Source organism: Dermochelys coriacea, chromosome 6, assembly GCF_009764565.3.
Source record: "Dermochelys coriacea isolate rDerCor1 chromosome 6, rDerCor1.pri.v4, whole genome shotgun sequence".
Classification (NCBI taxonomy): domain Eukaryota; kingdom Metazoa; phylum Chordata; order Testudines; family Dermochelyidae; genus Dermochelys; species Dermochelys coriacea.
Genome location: NC_050073.1, coordinates 66,627,090 through 66,653,136, shown reverse-complemented (window position 1 = coordinate 66,653,136; position 26,047 = coordinate 66,627,090). Strand labels below are relative to the sequence as shown.

Genomic DNA, 26,047 nt, shown 5'->3' with positions numbered 1-26,047 from the left:
TGGAGAAGGTGGACACACTTTAGCCCACTTTGCCACGTTGATAGGAATAATTGTCTTCAAGCTCTGCCTCATAGTGAGAAATGGAAACAAATGTTGACTTTCCCTGCCTGCCCCCTAACATGTAACTACTTGATTAATTTTTAAGATAAAATTATAATCAGACTAATGTTCTGTGGCTGTCACAGGAGTAACTGCAGTTGTGCATGCCCAAAAGACCCCTCTGCAGTATGCTTTCTGCCAGTTTCTTTATGAAACCGCTGTTAGGCAATACTGCATCAGCCTTTAGACTTTACTCTTTGCTCCGCTTCTGTTTCTCCATGTTGGCTGGAAATCTTCCCGTATGAAAGGTTAAACAAATAAATAAGGGGCATGTGCAATAGATATATATAGATCTATATATATATATAGATATATATATATATATATATATATATATTTTAATACTTGTGGACAAAATGATGTTACAAGTTGTTTGAAAACAACAAAATCACCAATGTCTTCCATTTTGAGATGTGTATAGTTCCATAAGCATTAGTGCTTCGTAGCAAACTGTAGTGCCATGTTAGGATCAGTGCATGAGCCTAGTAGTATTTTTACAATTTCAGAGTGGCAAATTATTAATGACAATAATGTAACTAACAGTGGAAAGCAGACAGTAACAGATGTTATGAACGTGGTCTAAAGATGCAGTATCCTCCTTAGGCAGTGGTAGTGACAATGCTATCTTTGGAAACAGAGTTTATTAACTTGATGGGCTTTGTGGAATAATAGCTGACTTTGTTTTGTTTTTGTTTTTGGTAAAGTCTGTCCAAGCTAAACAGTAGACCGTGAGCATCCAGACGAATCATCTCTTCATCCACATAAGGTGAACTGCAAGACAAATCCAGCACACGCACCAAATTGACGGTGGCATTTGTTTCCTTTTAGTCTTAGTGAAACACCCTAAACTGTTCTTGCAGACTCTGTCTTCGTGTAGACTGCTTCATTACTACCTATCCCATCCACCATACAGAAGCTGAAGAGGCACTGTACATGTTTTATAGGCAACTCTGCTGCCTTCTCATATGAGTATAATTAATGTTATCTGTTAACATTATATTGTTGAGCAGACTAACATTTTGCAGAAATAACTCTATTTAAAAACGATATGCTAATGATCATCTTAATTAGTAAGACTAGTTAAATTATTAAATTCAAATTGCTGTCTACAAGTTTTTTCAATTTTGTGCATTTAGCATCCTAAATTATAGATTGACACTTCCAATACTTTTCCCAGCTATCTGATTTCTTTTTTAATTGCATGGCAATTTTCTCTCTCTCCACAATGCCTCTCCCTCTACCTTCTGAGAATGGAAAGCTGAGCTAGGTGAAATCCAAATGGTTTATCACTAAGGATAAGATTTTGTCATGGAAGTCTTAGATTCTGTGACTTTCAGAGACCTCTGTGACGTTTTCCCTTCAGCTTCAGCCCTGGGTCTGGGGCATTGGGGCCAGAGTTGTCAGCCGGCGGGGGCTCCGAGCTGCCGCAGGTGGCAGGGGCCCCACTGCCGTCAGCCATTGTGGGCAGTGGGGGTCCCGCATCTCCGAGCCATCGTGAGCAGAGGGGACCTGTAGCTGTCAGCCGCTATAGACGGTGGGGGCTCCAGAGCTCTCAGTCACTGGCACTGGAGCCATCAGCTGTTGCAGGTGGCGGGGGCCCTAGAGCTATCAGCCAGGGTGGGTGCTAGAGCTCCCCCTCCTCCAACTGCAGGACTTGGGCTTCAGTCATCCCCTGGTCAGTTTCCCCCATCCCCATTATTTTTAGTAAAAGTCAGAGACGCATCATGGGCTTCCCTGCATTTTTTTATTGCCCGCGACCTGTCCCTGACTTTTACTAAAAATAATCTTGACAAAATCTTAACTTTTATTTATCACTTTCTCAAAAGGCCATTTAGACTATTGAAGCAAGAGATGCAACTCCCAACCCAGGTTTGCAACAATCTGTGTATGATATCTGTCTGATTTCCTGGAATAGCTTTTTAATTGCTGTCACTATTGGTTTTCACCCACCTCTGTTTTAAAATAACAAAGACTGCTGTCAGCTAAGAGAGGGTACTGCATCTTTTCTTGAGCCCTGCCTGTAAATGGCCACCTGGGGAAAAATGGGTAGCTTTGGTTTGAGTTGATCTAGATTAATTAAATGGGCAAAATGTACTGAGATACAAAACCAGTGATTCTTGCAGAGTTAATTATGTAATAAAACACAGAGTCTCTGCATATTCCGTCTCTCCATGTATATTGGGCAGGTGGGCTGTTTACAGTAGAGCTCTGGGGAACTGTGCTTAAAGCTAGTTCAGTTCCGAATAAAAGTAGCTATACCATTGAATCAAGTAGCTCAGTGCTTGGGGGAATCAATTGATAAAAAAATACCTCTGAAACTGGAATGCAAAATAGCACAGTATGTAGGGGGAAATATCCCTGATGCAAACAAAGCCATAAAAGATTTAATAAAACTAGAATTTTAGTAGCAATAACTGTTTTGCATGTAATAGTAACTAACTTGCATTAGCAAGATTGTACAGTAGAATAAGTGGTAATAACCAAATAAGTTTGTGGTCTGTGCTGCAGGGAGTTGCATGAAGAGAACAGTGTCTCTTTTCAAAAAGATGGAAGAATTCCTCTTACTATTTCCCTCTTTTGAGGGGATATGGCGCTTAAATACCATGGTGATGAGCCTGGTATAAAACCTGGATAGCTATAGGTCATGCGTCTGAATTGGTGCATGTACGGGAAGAGTGGGCAGTTGTGTATGAGTGGCTGGTTTCCCTATTGCTTGTTTTGTAGTGTAGCATGTGCTGTGCCTCTGAGAGGAAAGTGCTGAGATACAAAGAAGACCCGTTTCCCACAGTTGAAAAGCATGATTCAAAGCTTTTATTGCAGAGAGGGTTTTTGTTTTTTGTAAAAATAAACTAAGTAGAGATATGACCGGTCCTGAAAAGAAAATATTGTAAAATGTTGACATGCCAAATGTTTCTTCTGCAGGGACAGAATTGTAGGATTTATTTCTTTCAAAAGACTATCCTACTTCCTCTTTAAAATTTTCAGTACAAACCGGCCATATGCTTCCATTTAAGATTAAAACTTTTCTGTTCACCCTTTGAGTTTTGCAAAGCCAATTGCAGTAGATTCTCTGGTAAGGCAGAGGAGAAATGATCTGCTGCTGTGGTCTTTGTGCCGGGCAACTATTAGAGGGGCACTCAAAAGAGCCCATGGAGTTTCAAAATACAACCCACAGCTGACCTTGTCTTCAATACAGAAGTGTAGCCTGCAGAGAATATACAGCTCAGCATGCCATGTTCTGTCCTGAATTGAATTATTAAATCAAAGTGTGTATTGATCCATGTGGTGGCTTAATCTCTTTGATCAGGATGGAATATTGCATGCTACCATTTGTAGTGTCTGAGAGTGGCTGAACTTTGCTTCATTATTTAGTAAACTAGGTGGGGCCATTTGTCCCCTGGCAAGTCGATAACATGACCCTCTGTTAGGGCAAAATGTGGGCACCCCATATCTAATATAACCAAGATGGATGTATGGATAAGTAGTTAAGTGTTGGCAAGTAGGGCATATCCAATAGTAGTCTTGCACATGAAACCCTGTGATCTAAAAGATGGTGATTTGAAATAAATTCCAGCCCTTAAATTATTATTAAAACAGGAAACATACCGAGACCTTCACTTGATCATGTCCTAGACATACTAGGTGGTATTAGACCAGCCTTATACAATTACTAAAATCTAGCTGTAGCTCACGAAAGCTTATGCTCAAATAAATGTGTTAGTCTCTAAGGTGCCACAAGTACTCCTTTTCTTTTTGCGAATACAGACTAACACGGCTGCTACTCTGAAATAAAATCTACTTGCCAGTCTTTTACCATAATAATGAAAACACTATCTTGCTCATATCTCCAGAATATTTACTTTTCCTAGCCGAGTAGAATTTTGCAAGACTGTGTTATACAGTTACAATGAAAACTTGAATGCTATCTGCTTGTTGCTGCCATTGCAGACTTTCTGGTGAACTATTCTACAGGGGTGACTAAATTTCCAAAGACAGCTCACAGCAGCAATGTCAGAGATCCTGTTGCCCTGAGGCCACTGAGCTGTGGTATGATTTTTTTTTTTTTTTTCCCCTCCCAAGCCCTTGATTTCCTTGCTTTGCAAAACAAAGCAGAAAGTTCAGATAATGTGATGGTTTTCAAGCAGTGGCATGCTAATACTAGGTCTAAGCAGTGCTAAGTCTAGATCATAAGTGTGTGGACTGTGCAGAAAACTGTGGTCTACTTTCTTGCTCATTGGTGCTGCTGGAGAAGTTCTAGCCAATACCTATCCTGTTAATTGAAGCTCTTGCTAGATACAGCTGGCTGTTAAAGACCTTCTCAGCACTAAGAAATCCTTGTGGCAAGTTTTTGGGAATAGAGAGCTGTGACAAGCTTCAGGACAATGATATTTTAAACAGGGCTTCGCTACCAGCTCTGCTGTCAAGGTTATTTTCAGGGTTTTATGGAAGTACTCCTCAGTAATAATGGAGAACAGAACCTTTCCTAGGAAGTTTCAGTGCTCTTAGAGACCCCTTTTTTCCTTACATTGCAGTGACCATCTTTTCAGCTGTGAATGGAGTCTAGCTGAGATTTCCTTCCAAGCCCATTCGTGCAGCTTTTTACTTGCGCCAGAGGGCTATATGTTGGGCAATTCATGGTGTTGCCTTTCCTCCCAAAGGTTCAGCATGTTGCCTTCACAGGATGGCCAGGCTAAGGCACAAGGACCAGTTGCAGAACCTGGGTGTCTCTCACAGCAGTGCAGAATGCTGCTACCTATGGACACCCACCCTCCACCCCCATTTTCCTTCAGTCTCCTTTGCACTTTTTCCTGAAGTTTGACTTTAGAATAATGTGTATACATGTACAGCATAAATAAAGGATATGTCTGGCACTAAACCTACATACCAAGCAGTCACAGTATACTCAAATTCTCTAAGGCTTACCTTTTATCTTTACTGTCAGATGTTCTAACTTGCTGTAGCATGTCCTGTGTAAATTCTGTTTTCCTCTCCAAACTGAATGTGTGTTTGCAGAGCAACTAAAAGAATGTTCATTTGTGAAGCCCTAGGCACAAAGAACTGCATGGACAAACCGAGGAAGAGTGGCACAGGCCCACAAATCAAGTCTTATAGAGCTAGTATTCTAATTATGCATGATTCAAAATGTCTAGTGTTACATAGTTATTACCAGTAAATTCAGATATGCAGTTATTTATAATGAAGCAATAGGAACTAATATACCAATAGCTTGAACTTACTGCTTTGAGTCTCAAATTTTGTTTTTAGAGAATGCACTGCCTCTGTAGAGAAAGGGGCAGATTATACAGATAGGGACGGAAGCATGGCACCAAAATTGTGTATCAGGAACGAGGATCAGCAGAACTCGCCTTTTTAACCTCTTGCCTGGTTCACATTAGTGCCCTGAGCATGTAAAAAACAGGGCATGAACTAAGCATGTTTAGTGGCGAGATGAGGTTTCTCAGCTGCTGCAATTGTAGCAAACAGAAAGGTGCAGAGTTTCCTAGGGTGTGGGGAGGGCAACAGGTGAAATCCAAGTTGGATAACATAAAAACTGACTCATAGTAAACTGAGTGTAGGAGTTGCCTGACAATAGGTGAAAGAGGTCTTGGCCTAGTGAGGTAAATTCTTTGGAAGGGGTTGAAATCAATAAGCACAGTCCACATATTTCAGGTGTTTAATAGCTTTTTAATAGTATTTTCAGGTAACTCTAGCCACATAGGCTGCTGTATGGAAGCATACTGGTATGAACCAGTTGTAATGGCAACCTTTATGAATGAACCTGAAATTTGACAAAACTTGTGTTTTTATTTTGTTGAGCTCTGTGACTAAAACTTTGAAAAAGTTATAAAATGAGATTTGCTCAATGAGTGTCCTGACCTCTAGCAACATAGGTGACAATGTTTTGTTCTTAATTTAACTAATTAAAAAAAAATAGTAATTTTTGACATGAGAGAACTGATGGAAATCAGGTGCCATCTATTTGTTTGCAAACTTTCACTGTTTTCTGCAGAGAATTTTTCTTTAGCCACTTTGTGGGTGTTTGGGGAAAATTGCTGCTTAGAATGTTTGTTAAAAAAAAAAGTTATATCTGTAGCAGAGCACAAGAACTAATGCTGCTTTCCTAGTGTGGAGCGTGTAAATTCAGAAGCTCTCAGACTGAGACAAGTAGCCTTCAAGATTCATTACTTCTATCTTATGGCTATATCTAACTTTGCAGGTGACCTAGTTTATGTGGAAATCCCTCTGTCAGAAATTCCCACCTCTTTCTTTGAAGAAAGAAATGGGGCAAGAGGAAGGGTTTATGGGTCAAGTTAACTCCTGTCTACATTCTTAACCAGTGTAATACAAGCACACCCACAATGCAGGCTTGGTGTGGGGGCCATATATTTTTCTCATTGTTCTTTCTTTAGATGTACAGTAGTTGCCAAATGGAAAAAGGGAATATTAGATTTAATCTATGATCGACTGTATTTTATAGTATCAGAATATGGTTGAAATTTTTTCTTTGGGCCATCTTCTGTAGGCAAAAGGAATGGTTAAAACATGTTTAGCCCAAGTGGTCAAGCATGCCAATAAAAACCCTACTGGACATCCTTCAGGACTACTCTTCAGTTTAAAATCCTGCATTAGTACTTTTTTTTTTTTTTCCCTTCAAATAAGGCCTGGTCTGCACTTAAATATAGGTCAACAGAGTAACTGCACTCAGGGTGTGAAAAATCTACACTCCTGAATGTTGCAGCTATGCTGACATAAACCCGCTATGGCTAGGTACACAAAGAGGGTAGTAACTAGGTTAAGAATTCAAGTTGATGGAGTTACTACAGTGACAGAGAAACTTCTTCCATCGCTGTAATGTACACTACAGTTGTGCCACTGTAGTATTTGGAGTGTAGACATTGCCTGAGGGATAAGCAGTTAGTATATTTACAAGTACACACTTATTTCCCTTCTAAACAAAAAGAAAATAAGACTTCATTGTAAATAATCTCTTTGTGAGGAGCATCGTGGAAGAGCAGAGGAGAAATTTTGAAGGTGGTTTTCAGCTCTAACATAGGAAGGGGATGAGAAGGACATTTTTTTTTTAAAAAAAGGCATCTAAAGTTTAGAAACTAGGTTAGAGAATACTTCCTATACTGAACTTCTGATAGTATGATCACATATTCATTGTACTCAATAGACCATGCACAGGAAAAGATTAGTGAAGGAATTTAGTGGTAACACTGGAAACCATTTATTCCATCGCACTGTGTTTTGATGTGGTAATACTGAAAATTTCTCCCTGTATATAGTTGACGTTTTCCAAAGGCAGCTTGCTTTTATATCTATGCATCTTTGGGGATTTCAAGAAAAGATTTTATTCTTTTGACACTGTAAAGAGGAACTGTTTAAAAATGAATTTGGAAACTCTGCACCTGTATACAATTTTTTTTTAGCAATAAAGCAGCACGGGCTGAGAATGCACTGAAACCTCATTGTGTGTCATTTGTTAGGAAAAAAGACAAGCTAGAAGGTAGCCATGTTGTTTCAGGTGGAACTGGTAGTTCTGCCTGTTAAGATTACCTGACCCTTCTCATTATATTGTTTTCAGAGTTATAAACTACTCTGCCAAAACTTTAATGTGCCTCAGGCTGAATTATTTTGGAAAACTTCAGCCAAAATGATTCCGCCATTTACAAAAACACAGCTAGGGAAATGTACATTGTTTGCATACATTTAAAAAATTTGATTTTTTTCTTTGAAAATCTCTAGCACCCAATTGGCAAGTGGCCTTTGTGTCAGGGATGTGCCTTTTGCCATTCCTATGAAAATCTGTCCAAATTTGTTCAAGTTAAATCCATTGTGAAAATTGCAGTTTGCTCAGTTTCAGTAGATTTTTAGCAGCTCCATCCTCTGAAGATTTAGTCCACTAACTGCAATTGTAGCTCTGGACTGCATTGGGTAATGCTGTACTCACAACATGCACACACCCCCATCCCCAAAACAGGGCGTAGGAGGAAGTTGCCTGCTTTGAATGCAGAGGGAACAAAAGCTCAGTGTGATTGGGACAGGTAGCCTGAAGAGAGGGGGACAGAAACTGGGACTGAAGAGGGAGAGGGAAATTGAAACCGGGAGTTGGAATGGTAAGGAAGAATGGAACTGGAGATGGGTGTGGTTGGGGAAAGAAATTAGATAAGGAACTAGCATGTATAGGTGGGAGAAGTGGGACTGTTTGGACAAGGAGACTGGGACAATGATTGGAGGTGATGGACAGTCTGGGAATGGCTAAGTAAGGAAGATGGGAGTGGGATTAGGAGCAGGGAAGAGACAGAACTGGGACACAGAAGGGATGGAAAGGAGCCTGTGACCATTAGAAAACACTCCCCTCCAGAGTCAGGAATGGAACTCAAGATTGCTTTCATCAGCTGTCAGCAAATATCTGGAAAACCTATTGGCTGAGTGTCCAGTCCTCATCTAGCACTGGTCCACAGAAAGGATGAGACCCTACTATGGCTAATCAGTCACTGTGTTAGCTCAATTGGCAGAGGTTGGTGTGGTAGATGTAAAGGTTCCAACACTGCTGATTACCTGTGTGGGTGTTATCATGCCACATGGTGGAATTTTGATTTTTAAAAACCTAGGAACCTACATACACGAACTACAGTAACCTTGCAGTGTCAAACACTCAAGTTAGGAAATGCCAGAATTAAGGTTCTTATGCAATATCAGTTCTTTCCCCTTGTGTGCATGCATTGAGAGTCTTTAATTACATGATCATTCTGTTTTTTCCACAGGAATCCCTGCCTCCGATCAGTGCACAGGTTAGACATCCTCTGGCAATGAATCAGAGTTGTGTAGTGAAGGAGGCTGTTGCCTATAGGACCCCACCTTATTTGTTGCAGAAGCTGGAAAGCATGCACTGAAGGAGGCAGTGGATGGCCGAAAGAGGGGGTTAAGGCAATTGAATGCTGCTCTGGAGAATTGGATTCTGTCCCATTCCTCTGATGCTAGGCAAGTCATTTAAACCAAAAACTTCTCACAGTGTTTTTGGGTACCCAGTTTGAGACGCCTAGGTGCAAGGATGTCAGTCTGTATGGGAATCCCCTTCTTACTTCCATGTCATTTCTCAGCTGGGGCGCTCATTTAAAGGATAATACAGATGGGCTCCACTACAGTTGTTGCTACACCTTAGCGTCCTCTACTTTGAGCAGTACCTTTAGGTTTTACTTCAACATCTCATTCAAGGCCAACCACAGTGATGTCAGACAACTGAATGAGCATGCACTATATAATCTGCCAAAGAGGAGCAAAAGCCTGATCCTTAGGCAGAGCTGGTGAGGCAATGGAACTAATATATAGCTCCATAAATACTCAGCCATCTCTCTGATGGCATTCTAGAACATGATCGACCACAGATTTTTTCCATCAAGACCACAGGCAAGAGCTACCTTACCTGGGGTCTTCTGCAGGTAGACCTCTGCCACATTTTCCAACACTGTCATCAGTTCTTAAGGGGTGGAACATAGTTGCAACTCCTTAGGAACACCCTCCTTGCCCTTTGGGTCTCTTATACACCTTCCCCCTAACTCCACTGATCCACAAAGCCCTGCTGAAACTGAAATGAGAAAGCAGTGACCATTTTCATAGCTCTGATCTGGCTGAGAGGTGTGGCTCCCATCCTGACTGATCTGGCATCGTCTGCCTCTTTGCTTCCCTCTAGTGACGCCCCCCACCCAAAGAGTCGAGCTCCATAACCCATCCCAACTTATCATCCCTGCACCACGAGGCCTGGCTCCCTGATGGTTCTCAGGTCTAAAGCAGGGATGTTCTCCTGAAGTCTAAATCAGTGCTATTAGATAGAAATTTATCCCACAAAAGACTTACCCTGAAGAAGTGAAAGTGCATCCAATGCTCCATATCTCCTACTAATTCTCCTGTGATACCCATCCTCAGCTACCTCCTAGACCTGAAATTGCTAGAGTTGTTCCTGACCTTGATATTGGTTCATTTAGCTGCCATCACTGCACTCTACTTTGTCAATTGATAGTTTATCAGTCTTCACATATCCTACAACAGCAAAATTCTTCCAGGGACTCCTTAACCTGTTGCCTTAGTGTGGGACCCTAACCCCACCCTGGGACCTCAGTTCAGTGCCTTACATGTTAAGGGTATATCTACACTACAATAAAAGACCCAGGCCATGGCTGGCCTGGATCGCTTGACCCAGACCTGCTCTGCACTGAAAGTTAGCTAGGTCAAGCTAAGTCACTTCAGGGCTGTGAAAATTTTTGCACCACTGTTAGGTTGACCTATTCCTCCCCTCCCCCCCGTCCCTGTGTAGATGAAGAAGAATTCCTCCACTGACCTAGCTACCATCTCTTAGAGGTGGATTAACTACATATCAAGTGAAACCCCCTTCTGTTGATATAGGAAGCATCTATGGCTCTACAGCCACAGAGTAGACATGGCCTAGAGACAGTAGTTTTTCAACCTGTTGTCTGCAGACCTCTGGGGGTCCACAGGCAGTCTATGATTTTTCAAAGGGGTCCGCACCTCCATTAAAAATGTAGGGGTCTGCAAATAAATAAAAAGTTAAACCATTAGCCTAAGAGAAAGGGGATTTAGACTTACTCCAGAGATCAGATCAAACCTGCCTGATTACACATGGGCTGTAGAATATACCGGTAATCAGATTCTGCTGAATTTCAGCTTTCAAAAACAAAAATAAAATTTTTTAGCCTTAACAATGGCAAAGATAGCGCTGAATACATGAACAAAATGTAACTGACCAGAGGCTTCTCTTCCAAGTTAACAACAATGAAATAGTGGGTTGTGTAAACACCCCTGCTCCCCCATTAGAGTGCCAATTCTGAAACATAGCACTGCTTACAAACATTAACTGTTTATTTAAATCTTAGCAGACAGGAGGTAGGACTAAAGCCCAGGGGACCTAACGACTTACTGCAGAGATAGAGGGATGAGAAAAAAAGGGAGGGGAAATGGGGGCGGGGGGTGGAAGAGAATTGGTCTCACGGTTAGGCATTTTTTCAAGATTAACGCTGAATGCAACAGTTAAGAGGCTGAACAAATAACTGAAAAATGAAGTTACAATATTAAGATCATACTCTACCCTTGATCTTTGAACAAGTCTATTAACATCAACTATATATTACTGGTAGTATAGCCTAGACCATAAAACAGATTTTGGTCATCTCTACTTCTTGAACAATGCCCAAGAAATTCCATTATTCTTACATTAGTGAAGTAGTATACAGTAACTCTGGACCTTTTGTAATAAGGATTTCTGAAGTATTTGCTATTTAAAAGAGCAATTTGCTCTGAGAGGCTCTGACTACAGCTCTTATAGAAGAGGAAATAAAATTAAAATCTGCTAGTATGAACAAATAAGTTGTCTGCAGTGTTGTTGTAGCTGTGTTGGTCCCTGGATAAGAGACAGACAAGGTAGGTCAGGAAATTATTAGACAAACTTCTACTTGTTAAAAGTACAAGCTTTTAAGCAACACTGGAGCTGAAGAAGAGCTCGGTGTAGCTTGAAAGCTGTACCTCCACCAGCAGACATTGGTCCAATAAAAAGATATTACTGCACCTATCTTGTCTCAAACAAATAGGTTGACATGCAAAATACATACATACATATATATATACACCACACATAAATCTCATGTTTACATCACACACCTAGTTTTTGACTTCACCTTTAGTTACGAATTCTGTTACTATTGAAAAATAGTATGATATATTGAAGTATCAGCTCCTGGGATGGTTGTGGAGCATACACAATTTTGCATCTTAAAAATGAAGTAATTTACAAGATTTGAATGTAGCACTAGTTTAGGAGATATTAAGTTCTCCTATTTCAGTCTGAGAACCTCAAAACACAGCTGTTGCTAGTCTAGGTTATTGCCAAATATTTAGCCTAACCAGAATGCACACTTCAAAAGACTTCCTATGATCATTAACCAAAAAACTCCACATGATTTATTATGTAATAGCTGCTGATCCAGATCATTCTAATATCATGGAGTGGGGCTATTTTCCAGCTGTCCCAGACTCCCTTCTCTCATTTAGAAGTTTGCATTTTCCCTACATAGCTCAGCTTGAGAAAAATCAAACCAATCACTAACTGAAAAGCATGAGGTACTAGGATTGCTGAGATCAGCAACTCAGGCCAGAAACAATACTGCTTGTAGTCCTTTGCTCAGGGTGTGGAGGAAAAAAAAAAAATCACTTATCAATGGAATTAAAATGAGCATGTAAGTACTTTCCCCTCTATGCCTGATTCCAAAATTTCAGGCATAATTTCCAACATACTGGAGGCTTTAAAACATAAGTATGCCTTCTGTGGAGGGGGAGTAAAAAGGGCAGCTCCTTTCATCTTCCCAGGTAGAGAGAGAAATAAGAGCTTCTACCCCCACAGCCAGGGAGGAGGAAGAGCCCTCTCACTCTCTCTCTCACACACCCACGCATACTACATAAATAAATAAATCAAACAATCTACACCAAGAGAAAGAACCAATTCAAAACTCAACAGGAAGATAACTGGATCAAGGCCTAGCTCCTGTGAACATTTCCTCTATATGAAGAGATGATATCAGCATTTCAGCCCCCACTAAAAACCTTGTATAATGGCTGATCTTGAATAACATCACATGGTAGCATATTTAGAATCACTCAGGAACTTAAATCTTAGTTTCCAACAGCTGGTTTTTAAACATATATTGCTCAGGAAGAACCACAGTACAAGCTGTATTACACCTCCAAGAGGGGAAGTTCTGCAGGATGAGGTATTGTTTTGAAGTCGCAGAAGGAGGAAACGGTTTTCTTGCTCCTCAAAAATCCAGTCCACTTCACCAGTCCAGCTATATTTCAGCAAACGCATTCACACATATACAAAGTAGCAAATTATCTTTCTCTGACATTTTTCAGTGTGGTGGTGATTCAAACTGCTTTGGTCACCACAATGAAGAAATCTGCAATGATACACAAATGGCTCTATATTCTCTGATGGCATATTAATGGCTTGACTAGATTCCTGCAAATCCTGGCTTTAGGCCAATTGTCCTTGATGCATAGCCCTGCTTGTCAGCCACATTGATCTGTTGGTCATTTCTTCCAGCCTCTTAATCAGTAACTCTAGGCGCACGTGGACCCCCACAAGTGTTCTTTCAGCTAGAAAAAAAATAAATTAAAAATTAAGGGTAAGTAAAGAATAGTTATATACCCTACAGTAACTGTGGTTCTTTGAGATGTGTGTTCCAGATTCCACTGTTGGTGCACCAGTGCCAAAGATCAATTATTTTGAAACAGCAGTGTTTTTTGTAGCTGTGCCTACACCCTGAGTGCCCTCTTGTCTCTTCAGCAGAGGGCATAAAGGGGAGAGCTGCCTCAACCACCCTTCACTCATAAGAATCCTATAACAGGACTCTGAATTAGCAGGGAAGGAGGGCCAGGCATGGAATCTGCTGTGTTACTGTAAGGTAAATTATAGGGCTGTCGATTAATCGCAGTTAACTCATGCAATTAACTCAAAAAAATTAATTGTGATTAATCGCAGTTTTAATCGCACTGTTAAACAATAGAATACCAATTGAAATTTATTAAATATTTTTGGATATTTTTCTACATTTTCAGATATATTGATTTCAATTACACACAGTATACAAAGTAGACAGGTCCTCACTCATGAATTGGAGAGTGCTTGGAGCTGTCTGATATCTGTCATAGTTTGGAATCTCTGCTGAGGGAGGTATGCTCCCACAAATGTGAAATCTAATCACTTCCATGATGAACTATATCCTTTGAGTTGGTGCAATTATGGATTTGTCTCTGACCTTAAGGCCCAGCAAGATGAAGATTTAAGAGAGACATGAAAATAGCTGATTACTTGCTATGGGGATTTCCCTCAAATGAGCCAGTTTAAGTAGGGGTATGCCTGGATTTTTTGCCTTCTCAGATGAGCTGCCACCATGGTTAAGAACTTTAAAGACTCATGGAGCAGTGGAGAGGCCAAAGGGTAGGACCCTGTATTGCTAATGAGATGCTCCTATGAATCTCAGCTACTTTTCTGTGAGTTTAATAATCTAAGTGTGACAATAGGCATCCTGAAGTTGAGAACTACAGACCACTGGATCCAAAGAGGGTATTATAGAATCTAGGGCAAGCATGTGGAACATGAAATGATGGGAATGAAAAGTATTAAAACATCAAAGACAGAGAAATAGAGACCCATCTTCTTCTTTACTTCCTAACCCAATGCAAATAAAAGCTCTGCCACAGAAATCTGGGGCATTTCCTTCACTGCTCCCAGTCATATGAGAGACTTGTTGAAGCAGGAAGTAGACTCCCACATGGGAAGGGTTCCTGAAGAGAGACTAGGGGGATTAGGAGGACATTGGAACAGTTTAAAATTGGAAGTGATACCCATTGATGATTATCTCAAGGACTAATCAGTCTGAGGTTATCCTAGCCCAGGCTTCTTGGAAGTAAGGCAGTTGCCAGGCAGGGGTAAAAAAAAAAAAAAAAAAAAGGATCTGAAGGTGGTCCAGACAGCCCCTTGACAGTTTCAGAGTAGCAGCCGTGTTATTTGAGCATAAGCTTTCGTGAGCTACAGTTCACTTCATCGGATGCATGCAATGAAAATACAGAAGGGAGATTTTATATACACAGAGAACATGAAACAATGGGTGTTACCATACACACTGTAACGAGAGTGATCAGGTAAGGTGAGCTGTTACCAGCAGGAGAGTGGGGAGGGGGGACCTTTGTAGTGATAATCAAGATGGGACATTTCCAGCAGTTGACAAGAACACGTGAGGAACAGTAGGGGGGGAAAGAAACATGGGGAAATAGTTTTATTTTGTGTAATGACACATCCACTCCCAGTCTTTATTCAAGCCTAATTTAATGGCGTCCAGTTTGCAAATTAATTCCAATTCAGCAGTCTCTCATTGGAGTCTGTTTCTGAAGTTTTTTTGTTGTAATATTGCCACTTTTAGGTCTGTAATCGAGTGACCAGAGAGATTGAAGTGTTCTCTGAATGGTTTTTGAATGTTATAAATCTTGACGTCTGATTTGTGTCCATTTATTCTTTACGTAGAGACTGTCCAGTTTGGCCAATGTACCAAATGCAGAGGGGCATTGCTGGCACATGATGGCATATATCTCATTGGTAGATGCGCAGGTGAACGAGCCTCTGATAGTGTGGCTGATGTGATTAGGGCCCTCTGATGGTGTCCCCTGAATAGATATGTGGACACAGTTGGCAATGGGCTTTGCTGCAAGGATAGGTTCCTGGGTTAGTGTTTTGTTGTGTGGTTGCTAGTGAGTATTTGCTTCAGGTTGGGGGGCTGTCTGTAAGCAAGGACTGGCCTGTCTCCCAAGATCTGTGAAAGTGATGGGTTGTCCTTGTTGCCAATTTGATTCCTGTTGAATGCCCTAGACTGTGAGGCAGCTGAGGAAGAGGCAGCGGTTTGCCTCAGGTGAAGTCTCTGCCTCTTTCTTGGGCGTTGAAAATCTGAGAATACTATTGTGATAGGACAAATGCCATAGAACAGCTGATGCTCCTGTTGTTCTCTCTTTGAGGCTGTATGTTCTAGTCCCCAGGATTGCAGGGTCACTTCCAAGTCTTTCTGGGTGGGAAGTGCTCATCTGTGTCACTGTTAAATAGCTAGTTCCCTCAAATGAGAGGTCCTTAGTGGTAACTTGGACTTCCCTCAGGATCCCAGATGCTTGCAGCCAAGAGGACCTCCTTATTGTGGCAGCAATGGGCATGGTTCTTGCTGCCATATCAGATATATCTAGTGCTGCTTGAAGTACCAGGCTGCCAATAAGTTGACCTTCTGCCACTAGAGATTTGAATTCTCTTAGGTCTCCAAGAATTTATCGAGAAAGTTGGAAAGCTGATCCCAAATCAAAGAATCATATTTTGAGTAGCACCTGGTAATTTGCTATTCTCATCTGGAGGCTCAATAAGTAGACTTTTCTACCAGAGATCTAGTTTTTTTTGAGGTCCTTCTCTCAAGGGATGGATTTCAGCTGGCCTTGATGTTTAGATTTACTAAAATGCCTATACCATCAGAGTGCCTAAAGTGGGATGCTGATAATATTCAAATCCCATGGCTGATACCTGGTACCCTCCTATCAGTTTTATTGGAGGTAAGTGGAACTGAGCCATATGTATGCCAAATTATCTGGCTGGATCAAGCAGTCCATCACTTATTTTAACCCATCTCCTTGAAGATGAAGTCTGCAGGATATCACAGTATCCAGCATCTCCACCATTCATCTCATCAGGTTTTGGAAGACTTTTACCTCATCCAATGAGGCAACAGATAGAGAATTAACTGCTTCATCTGGAGGAGCACAAGGATACGGTATGAGATGGTTGTGCAGGAGTGTGGTTGTCTCCATTATATTCTTCCTCAACTTTCATGAATTGTGGCTAGGACAGGTACTTGTGCAGGTTGGAGTGGTTTCTCTGGTGATAGAGCTCTGGCATTGTAGACTGCGAAGGATTCTGAGTTCCTAGAATATGGTTTCCCAGCTGAGGGGGACAAGTATGGCCAAACCTAGTAAGAACAGTGGACGGAGGGCACATGGGTGGATACCAATGGAATGCTCCCTACAGGACCCCAATGACTTCCTGACACCCTTCAGAGATTATCCCTAGACTCCCAGCCCAATTCCCACTGTGCTACCCACAGGGGGTGGAAAGGGATGCTCAAGAGAGGAGGCCTGGTGTGTTCTATTGAGTAAGACAAAAAGGAGTGAACCTTTGGGTGAGAAGTTGAAGGTTTGGTGATCACCTTTCCAAGTCTCTCTATAAAAGAGGTGACTCCACAGCACCAAGAGACCTTGTTTTAGGCCAAGCACTGAAGTTGTACTGGTGCCAAGATGCTCAGACATTTCGTGTGATGGTTTCAGACAGTACTGAAGAGGCCAGTGCTGCATACAGGGCACTTGGTGCTCACAGGTCCTTATGCTGAAAATCAGTCTGATTTCAGTATGGAGGTACTGAAGCAGGACTCTGATTTCAAGCTCTTCACAGAAATAGTCTTAGGAAAGGATCTCTGTCTCCTGCTTGGAAAGGGGGTGGTACCTGCGCTGATCCCAGGAGCGGCTCTCCTTGAAGCCCCTTTTTGGAAGTAGATGTGAATGTGGTGGACGAACAGAACTTAAAAGGTGGCTTAGGAGCTGAGAACGGTGCCTTGGCTTACTGGGGCTCTGGAGGCATATGACTGACCTAATCGGTGAAGTTATGCCAGAGGTCTGCCAATCCAGTGAGGCTTGCATAAGTTTTTCCAGGAGAAAGAGCTTAAGCCTTGCCTCCCTTGTCTGCTGAAGCACATTTAGAAAAGGAATGGAACACAGAGCAGCACTCCAAGACGTATCCCCCTCCTAGGCAAATTAGACACCTAGAATATCCATTAATAATGGGCATTGCTGCATCACAAGATGGACACGTTTTCAACCCTAGTGATTTGATGTCAGGCATTTTAAAGTATTATATGGGGGTATATTTTTTTAATAAACCAGTGGGTAAAAGTAACCTACAGAATAAGTAATAACTATAGAAATGCTAAAGCTAAAGTCGCAAAGGATGCAGACACTAAAGGGACTCTGTCTTGCAGCCACAGGTGGTAAGAAGGAACTGAGCGATGGCTGAGGCTTCTCCACCATTTATGTCTCCAACTACAGAGGGCAATAAGACATTCAGGATATAGGTGCAGTCATAAAGGATTCTTTTTAATAACAGCGTCTGATCTCACGCAAGTGGACACCCAAGTGGAATCTGTGTGGACAATTATTTGAAAGAGAACCTGAGATACCATCAGGTTACCACTGCAAACAGAGTCCTGCACATGTCATTATTTTTTGAATGGCAAAGATTCCATAAAGAGTTCAATCCTATGATCATTCTAGCATCATCCCTTGTAAGCAAACCTTTCAAAAACTTTTGTTTGCACTTCTGATCAAATGCTACCATTATTTGAGCAAAACATTGATTGATTTCAATGGAAGTTTTGCTTGAACAAGGGCCGCAACAATTGACTCTTTAAAGTGTTTAATGTGACAGTGAAAACAGAATTCTCCCTATTCAGGTCACAGAGGGTACATCTACATAGCTAGGGCCAACCGACTCTGGCTCATGAGGCTGTTTTGCTGCTGTGTAGGCTTCCAGGCTCAGGCTGCAGCCTGAGCTCTGGGACCCTCCCACCTCACATGGTTCTAGCGCTCAGACTCCAGCCCAAGCCTAGGAGTCTACACAGCAATGAAACAGCCCTGCAGTTCAAGCCCAAGTTGACTGGCTTGGGCCAGCTACAGGCGTATCTAGTTGATATGTAGATGTACCCAGAAAGGCCTGATGATGACTTGCAGAAGGAGAGAAGTCTTAAGAAAACATATCCAGCCCAATTTCATATTCAGACCAGAAAACAAAGACAAAAACAAAGGCAGAAGTGGTTTACAACTTAGGAGGAATAAATTTGAAGAAAAAGGGATATTCAAACTAATTTAGGTCTAAAATATAGGTACTGTAAAAGCAGTTACAGGATTTAAATAGAAGTGTCCCCATGAAACTGAAAGACAGTAGAACCAAATTTTAGGGTAGCAGCATTTTTCTACATTTAGCACAGCCCAAACATTGCAATATATGAGAACATAGACGTCAATTAGATAAGACTTTGACTAATTATTGTCCATCCTAAGTTTGATACAGAAGGTAAATGTCAGTGATGAAGAATGAAATTTGTTTTTCTTCCGTTTAATAACAGGATGTTGACACAGACAAGAACGATAGGTTAAATTAAACCTGCTTGTGTTCCTTTAATCCCCTTTAAAGATAAGTTTCTGTCCTGTGCCAGAAGAACATGCACATCCATTTGTTTATGGGATTTATTAAGAATGACTGTTCTAACAAGTTAGTGTATTTGGGGTGGTGCTGAAAACTTAATTTGTATGAAATTTGCATTCCCCCCCATTTTAACACACACAAAATCACAAAGAAACTTTACTTTTCCCAGGTGTTCCTTTAGGCTCAAAGCAGGAAAGTTCATCTCAGAGACCTCTATTATGGCTTTAGTTTTTAATAGATAACTGAAAAACAAAAGTCAAAAGAGAGAATAGTAATAAAAACCAGAGAAACATTCATTCTATAAAAAGGTACTTATGCATAAACTAATCCAGGTGCCAAACTATGACCAAAAATAGTCAATGTAATCATTAAATATTAAAATAGAATAATAAAGTTTTTATTTCCTTAATTGTTTAATCTCTTGTAGTTGTAGAGCAACTACAATTTATAGCTGCCACAGATAGACCCTCAGTCTAAAAAGATCACTTTTGCTTGACAACCAGCATGCTATTATAACAATTAGTAAGTTTGACTCAATTATAGTTAAGTGATATACAATTGTGATATTTCTATATTGTGAGGAACAAAACTTAGTGTTTATGACTAGGCTGGCTAGAAATAGTCTTCAAGCAATACAGATGTATTAACTTAGATGTATTAATTTGGAGAGTTGCACTCTCTCTACTTCTATTACCCTTGCAATAGAAAGCAAGGACCAAATAATTTTTCCAAGTTAAGAATTTACATAGATGTTGCAGGTGGAGAGTGCACAATGGTGGCTACATTCTAGTGGTGGTATAAGGTAGAATAATATAATGTACATTAATCAATACATTATAAAACTTAGCCAGTGTCATTCTAAACAAAAAGGATTGTAACGATACTGGAATGTTTGTAGAAGACAAGTTTAATGTGCCTTCTTATAAGCTTCTCAGCACTACATTAAAAAATGTAGAGTAGACTGGTAGCTGAGGATTTGCTATTTATGGACAAAGTAAGGACTTCCACAGGAAGCATTTTTGTTACTAGAATTCACACAGCTTTTGATTGACCTGCATTTATTACCAGACAGAGAAACTATGAACAAGCAGTTCAGGGTTAGCTTTGATATATCAGTTCTCGCTGGCAGCAGAAAAATATCACCAACCTGCATTTCCCATTCTTGTTTTATACAAATCAAATTATTCTTCCTTATATTGGTATTCCCTCCCTTCCCATGAAGAGCTCTGCTCTGGACCCAATTTCTAAGTCGTCGCTCTCCATCATATTGGTGTGTACTAACCAAAGGATCCTGTCCTTGAAAAGACAAAAGAGGCCTCGCAGATGAACCAGGGCAGCGAAGGCAGAATAGAGGCTGAAGCCCACCATTAATCCACATGAACGACAGTACAATGCATAGTAAGCGCTGAAAGAAGGAAAAGGTTTCAGTAGAGCAGAGGTTTCCAAACTGTAGTCCAAACACCACTTACTGGTGCCATCAGGCCATAACAAGACATGTAGTATTACTTCTCCATATAAGCAAGCACTGTAATAGGAGTCCATAACCTCTGTGACAAAGCAGTGGGGCACATGGTCCACAAGATTGCCTTTAATACAAAGACTGTTACCCACTCAAAGTTTGGAAAACTCCAGAAGCTGAGGTTAAATATGAAAACTGAAATCTAACTTAAAAGGTCAGTTCAGGACACTCTGCTGCTATTGAAAACACATCTATTAATTTTAAGAGAGAAATTAATTTCAGACAGACTTAAAAATGAAAACAAAAAATAGAAAGATGCACAGAGGAAACTGAGGTAGGTGTAACCATAACATCATCAACTCATTAGCTATACAACCATTAAGTTTTGCTTTTGTCTTGTCCCTCCTACCCCATTAGAGGAGAAAAGCTAAAAATGGCCACAAGAGTGGTTTGGGATACACAAATACAGTACATAACTTAACAGGTAGAATTACAAGCTGTGCAAGATGCCTGTAAAAAATTCACTTCCCCATGGGGAGTAGAAAGCAAGTGCTATCACCTTCTGCAGAATACAAACTTTCCTTTAAAAAAAGTTTCTAACCCTTATAATTGTGACAAACCTTCCAAATATGAATCAAGCACAATACAGACACAGGGCTGCCTCCTCAAATTTGCAGACAGCTCAAGCTGCTTCAGCTCCTCAACTTTGAAAGTTGATTCAAACTCAGTTTCTTATTTTCTTCTCTGAAGTCTAATAAAAACACTGTAAACCATGCTTGACAAAGATACTCTCCTCTAGCCACTTCCCTTTCTGCAGAGTTTTGATTAACTCAAATTATTTCCCTCCCATTAGATTCACCCCATAATAGGTAAAGAAAAAACATTATCCTATCTAGGTGAACCAGCTTCTACTGATTGTTTAATTCATTACCAGCAAAACTTGTTCACTTTCACTATTAAAGAATATAAAAAGACTTTCTATCTTAACAGGTATATAAACCTTTATTTTTTGATAGAGATTGCTTCCTTTTTTGATCCCCCCCTCACCTCAAGGGTAAATAGGGCAAACACTTAGTTTTATTGGGGGGGGGGAGGAGAGAATATAGGCTATCGATTTACAAAGGCTTTCTCAGTTGAAAAAGCGGTGGACAGGTCCAAAACCAAACTAGATTATTTGTCAATTCTATGAAACACCTCCAAGAGGGAGCTGGAGAGATTTTAGAAACTTATTTTCTTCTGGCACAGAGACATTTCTAAAATTCAAAAGCAACACATTAATGCCTTTCTGCTCTGCTTGGTGACCATCTCAAATTGAGAACTAATACCAAAAGCAAAAAGCAACATCTGAGATACCTACCATCCTAGAAGGGCTCCTTCAATACCGACCATTAAAGAATCGTCCAAAACAACATCATTTGTGACTTCTGAGAAGATAAACCCATAGATAGTCATACACCACTGATCGTTCACCCATACCTTTATTTGTTTCCCAACACTAAGGTTCTGAACTTGCTATCTTTAGACTTGGAAAGATTCATTTTTGTCTATATTTATTTTAATGGGAAAAAAAACACCACATTTTAATCCTAGTAGATTTTTTTAAATGTTTGCGTCGACTTAAACGTTTGCATTAATAGAAAATTTAAATCCTCCAATGCTGTTATTCAGACTATGTGACTGAATCCCAAATTCAAATATGTTTTGTAATATTTAACTTGTGTAAGCATAATAGAATACTGACTTTTTGCTGGAGCCACCCACTAGCGCAAAAACGGGTGTATTTAAAGACTCATGCAATTCCACTTTGCTCTAGTGAGAGTATCTTGTATTGGAGCACGAGGAAAAGGGAAGGGACAGCTCACAGGTGGCAGACAGTGGGGCAGATCTGAGTGGGAATGAAACTAACAGTCGCTGGGCAGGGGCAACGTGAGGGGAAGGGAGCAGCTTTACAGCCACTTATGTCCCGACTGAGTTTTACAGGACTGCTGTTTCACTTGCAAACTGAGTAGAGCGGAGAGGGAAGTTACTGTTTTTATGTCACTTCAGAGCAGAACTGAAACTGATGCCACGTTTTATGAAGTCTCCCAACATTTCGTGCTTTCCGAGCACGCATTAGGGCCATTTGGTGGCCCAGAGAAAACAAGGAGCTACAAGACCAGCTCACTCAGGCGGAGATAGCCCACTGGTTACGCTGCTCTCCATGGAGAGGATGCTAGGCCCGCCCTTTGATCACCGAGGACCGCAACAGCCGCATCCCTCTCCGGAGGGGCACGTCAGCGCCGGTGCCAGGTAGCCCTGCCCTGCCCTGCCCAGCCCACGGGGCTGACCCGGGGCTCCCACAGGCAGTCAGGCCAGGGGAGCGCTAGTGAATCCAGGCCCAGAGTCTGGCGCTCCGGGGACTCACTGAAGCAGACGAGGACCCGCAGGCAACGGTCCTCCTGGGCGCAGAGGTGCAGCGAGTCGCCCAGCACCGCGCGGCAGCCCCTGCAGTGGAACAGGGCGCACTCCTCCAGCCGGAGCCCTCGGCGCAGCAGCGTCCCGCCTCCGGGGCTGTTCGGCTCCCGCGGGGGCTCCCCGCCGCGCGGCACGCCCGCGTCCTCCTGCGGTGGGCGGCCCCAGCTCTGCAGAGCAGGGCAGGGTCGCTCGAAGGTGATGGCGCCGTCAACCTGAGGTTCCTGGAACAGCTGCTGGATGCACCTCCGCACTGCCATCTTCTTCTCCCGCGGTGCCCGGCCTCCCGCTCCCGCCCGGATTCGAACCCAACGCCCGCCCCCTTCCTGTTCCAATTGGAGTACTACCTATAGCTCCGCGCTCCGATTGGACGGAATACAAGCAATCACTTGACCAGGCGCTCGCAGCAAGGAAATAACTTCCTCCGGCCATTGGATGATGGGGGATACCAATCATTCTATTTCCCAATCAGATAGCGATAGTTTGGGCTAGGGCGGGTCTTTAAATTGATAGACTGTATACATGTGCCTATCGTGTTTAAACAAAACAAATGCCATTCCCCAGGATGCCATTGGCTGTCGGTGTGTCTCACGGTTCCTCCGCTGGTAGGTTATTCAGCCAATGACAGGGCGGGACGGGTGAGTTTGAATGGCGGGGGGTGGGATGAAGCAGCTTCGCGTCAGTTGAGCGCGAGATTCGAAGCACGGGCACGGCGGTTACTACGGGCCGCGCTCACAGGCCGGCTGCTGGGGTCCCGGTCGTTGCTATAGGCCTGCCGCCATGGAGCCGCCCTCGCTGCCGCAGCTGGAGTCGCTCAAATACAGCGAGTTACAGCGGGTGGCCAAAGCCGCCGGCCTCCGGGCCAACCTGAAGGTGAGGCGGTGGCGCCCCGGCGGGGGAGAGTCCCCCAGCCGCTGGGAAGGCAGATGGGGTACCCATGGAGAGGGGATGCCACAGGCTTCGGGACCGGGCCAGGGGTCTGCTTCCCTGGGTGGCAGCGGGAGGGAGGGATGATACCGCTGAGCAAAGGTGTGAGCGGGGACCTGGGTTAAGGGTGGCGGAGCGGGCGCGGCTGACGCTCCTGTGGCTGGGAGTCGGGACTCCTGGGTCCTTGTGCTAGCTGGGCTCCAGTTCTCTGTGCGGCTGCGGTGGGGGCGCAGGGTGCACGTGCCCCCGTCACCACTGTGTGTGGAGGCTCCCAACTTACAGTCTGGTCCCTATCCAACATGGATTGACTGACAGGGCGCAGAGGTGGGACCACAGCCCCTAAGCTTCCATGTGAACTTCTAGGACATAAGAATGGCCATGCTGGATTAGACCAAGGAACCAGCTAGCCCAGTATCCTGTCTTCTGACAGTGGATAATGCCAGGTGCTTCAGAGGGAATGAGCAGAATAGGGCAATTCTCAAGTGATCCATCCAAGTAGGTAGAGGCTAAAGACAACCAGTGCATGGGGTTGTGTCCCTGACCATCTTGGCTAATAACCATTGATGGGCCTATCCTCCATGAATGTATCTAATTTTTTTTAATCCAGTTATACTTTTGGCTGTCACAACATCCCCTGTTGACAAATTCCACAGGTTGACTGCCTTGTGTGAAGTAGTACTTCCTTATGTTAGTGTTAAACCTGGTGTCTGTTAATTTAATCGGGTGACCACTTCCCGATAATAATGCTTCCTTATTCATTCTCTCCATCCCATTCATAGATCTCTATCAGAACTTCCCTTAGTTATCTCTTTTTTCCAAGCTGAAAAGTCTTTTTAACTTCTCCTCATATGGAAGCTGTTCCACATCCTTAATCAATTTTGTTGTCCTTCTCTGTACCTTTTCCATTTCTAATATGTTTTTTTTTTTTTGAGATGGGGCAACCAGAACTGCCTGCAGTATTCAAGGTGTGGGCATACCATGGATTTATACAGAGGCATTTACTTCTTATTGCCCATCCCTTTCCTAATGTTTCCTAACACACTGTTATCTTTTTTGACTGAGTAGATTAAATAGATGTTTTCAGGGAACTATCCACAAAACTCCAAGATCTCTTTCTTGAGTGGTAACCGCTAATTTAGACCCCATAGTTTGGTATATTTAATTGGGATTATATTTTCCAATATAAATTGCTTTGCATTTATCAACATTGAATTTCATATGACATTTTGTTGCCCAGTCACTCAGTTTTATGAGAGCCCTTTGTAACTCTTTGCTGTCTGCTTTGGACTTAGCTCTGTTGAGTAATTTTGTATCATCTGCAAACTTTGCCACCTCCCTATTTACCCTTTTTCCAGATCATTCATGAATATTTTGAACAGCATTGGTCCCAGTATAGATCCTTAGGGGACACCACTATTTACTCACTCCATTCAGAAAACTGACCATTTAGTCCTCCCTTTTTTCCTGTCTTTTAACCAGTCACTGATCCATGAGAGGAGCATCCCTCTTATCCTATGACTGTTTAATTTGCTTAAGAGCCTTGGTGAGGGATCTTGTCAAAGGCTTTCTGAAAGTCCAAGTACACCATATCCAATGGATTCTCTTTGTCCGCATGTTTGTTGACTCCCCTAAAGAATTCTGCGTTCTGGTATTTCTGATTCCTCCCACCCCATACATGTCAGTAACTCTCAACACAGGGCTAGGTGCCTTTCTGGCGATAAAAAAGGTGCTGTCAAAGGCACAAAGTAATCTGGGGGGGAAACATTTCCTCTCACCTGTCCGCTGTCATGCGATGGATAACATCAGGAACATGCAGGGTGTGTTGGATTTTTGCAGTTGATAGTGACCCTTTGTGGTGGTGTTTAAGCTTATCCAGAAAGCCATCACTATCTGACTTCCATGGAAAACATCACATCAAAGCCAATTCAGTCATGGTGGATGTGGCCCATTCCCAACAGTTGACAAGAAGGTGTGAGTATCAGCAGAGGGAAAATTATTTTTTGTTGTGACCCAGCCACTCCCAGTCTTTATTCAGGCCTAATTTGGTGGTGTCAGGTTTGCAAATTAATTCCAGTTCTGCAGTTTCTCATTGAAGTTTTTTTGTTGAAGAATGGCCACTTTTAAGTCTGTTATTGAGTGTCCAGGGAGATTGAAGTGCTCTCCTACTGGTTTTTGAATGTTACAATTCTTGATGTCTGATTTGTGTCCATTTATTCTTCTGGGTAGAGACTGTCCAGTTTGGCCAATGTACATGGCAGAGG

General features: G+C 42.2%; 2 protein-coding genes and 1 long non-coding RNA gene across 3 annotated transcripts in view; 1 reads left to right on the top strand and 2 right to left on the bottom strand.

Annotated features, from left to right (window-relative positions):
• Nucleotides 1-786: 786 nt before the first annotated feature.
• Nucleotides 787-8,622, bottom strand: LOC122460817. Its single transcript, XR_006282335.1, has 2 exons — nucleotides 3,899-8,622; nucleotides 787-3,780 (listed from the first exon to the last, which is right to left on the bottom strand). It is a non-coding gene; the product is annotated as an uncharacterized LOC122460817 (long non-coding RNA).
• A 2,340-nt stretch (nucleotides 8,623-10,962) lies between these two features.
• OIP5 (Opa interacting protein 5) lies at nucleotides 10,963-23,153 on the bottom strand. Its single transcript, XM_038406529.2, is given in 6 exon segments — nucleotides 10,963-13,201; nucleotides 13,204-13,259; nucleotides 19,105-19,191; nucleotides 20,232-20,354; nucleotides 21,766-21,832; nucleotides 22,813-23,153. Coding segments are annotated over 6 exon segments (720 nt in total). The 5' UTR covers nucleotides 23,120-23,153; the 3' UTR covers nucleotides 10,963-13,121.
• Nucleotides 23,154-23,523: 370 nt separating this feature from the next.
• The window catches only part of NUSAP1 (nucleolar and spindle associated protein 1), a 32,847-nt gene continuing 30,323 nt past the window's right edge, over nucleotides 23,524-26,047 (top strand). Inside the window, 1 exon segment of the mRNA XM_038406523.2 lies at nucleotides 23,524-23,732. Within this exon segment, the coding sequence (XP_038262451.1) occupies nucleotides 23,640-23,732 (93 nt within the window). The 5' untranslated portion in view covers nucleotides 23,524-23,639.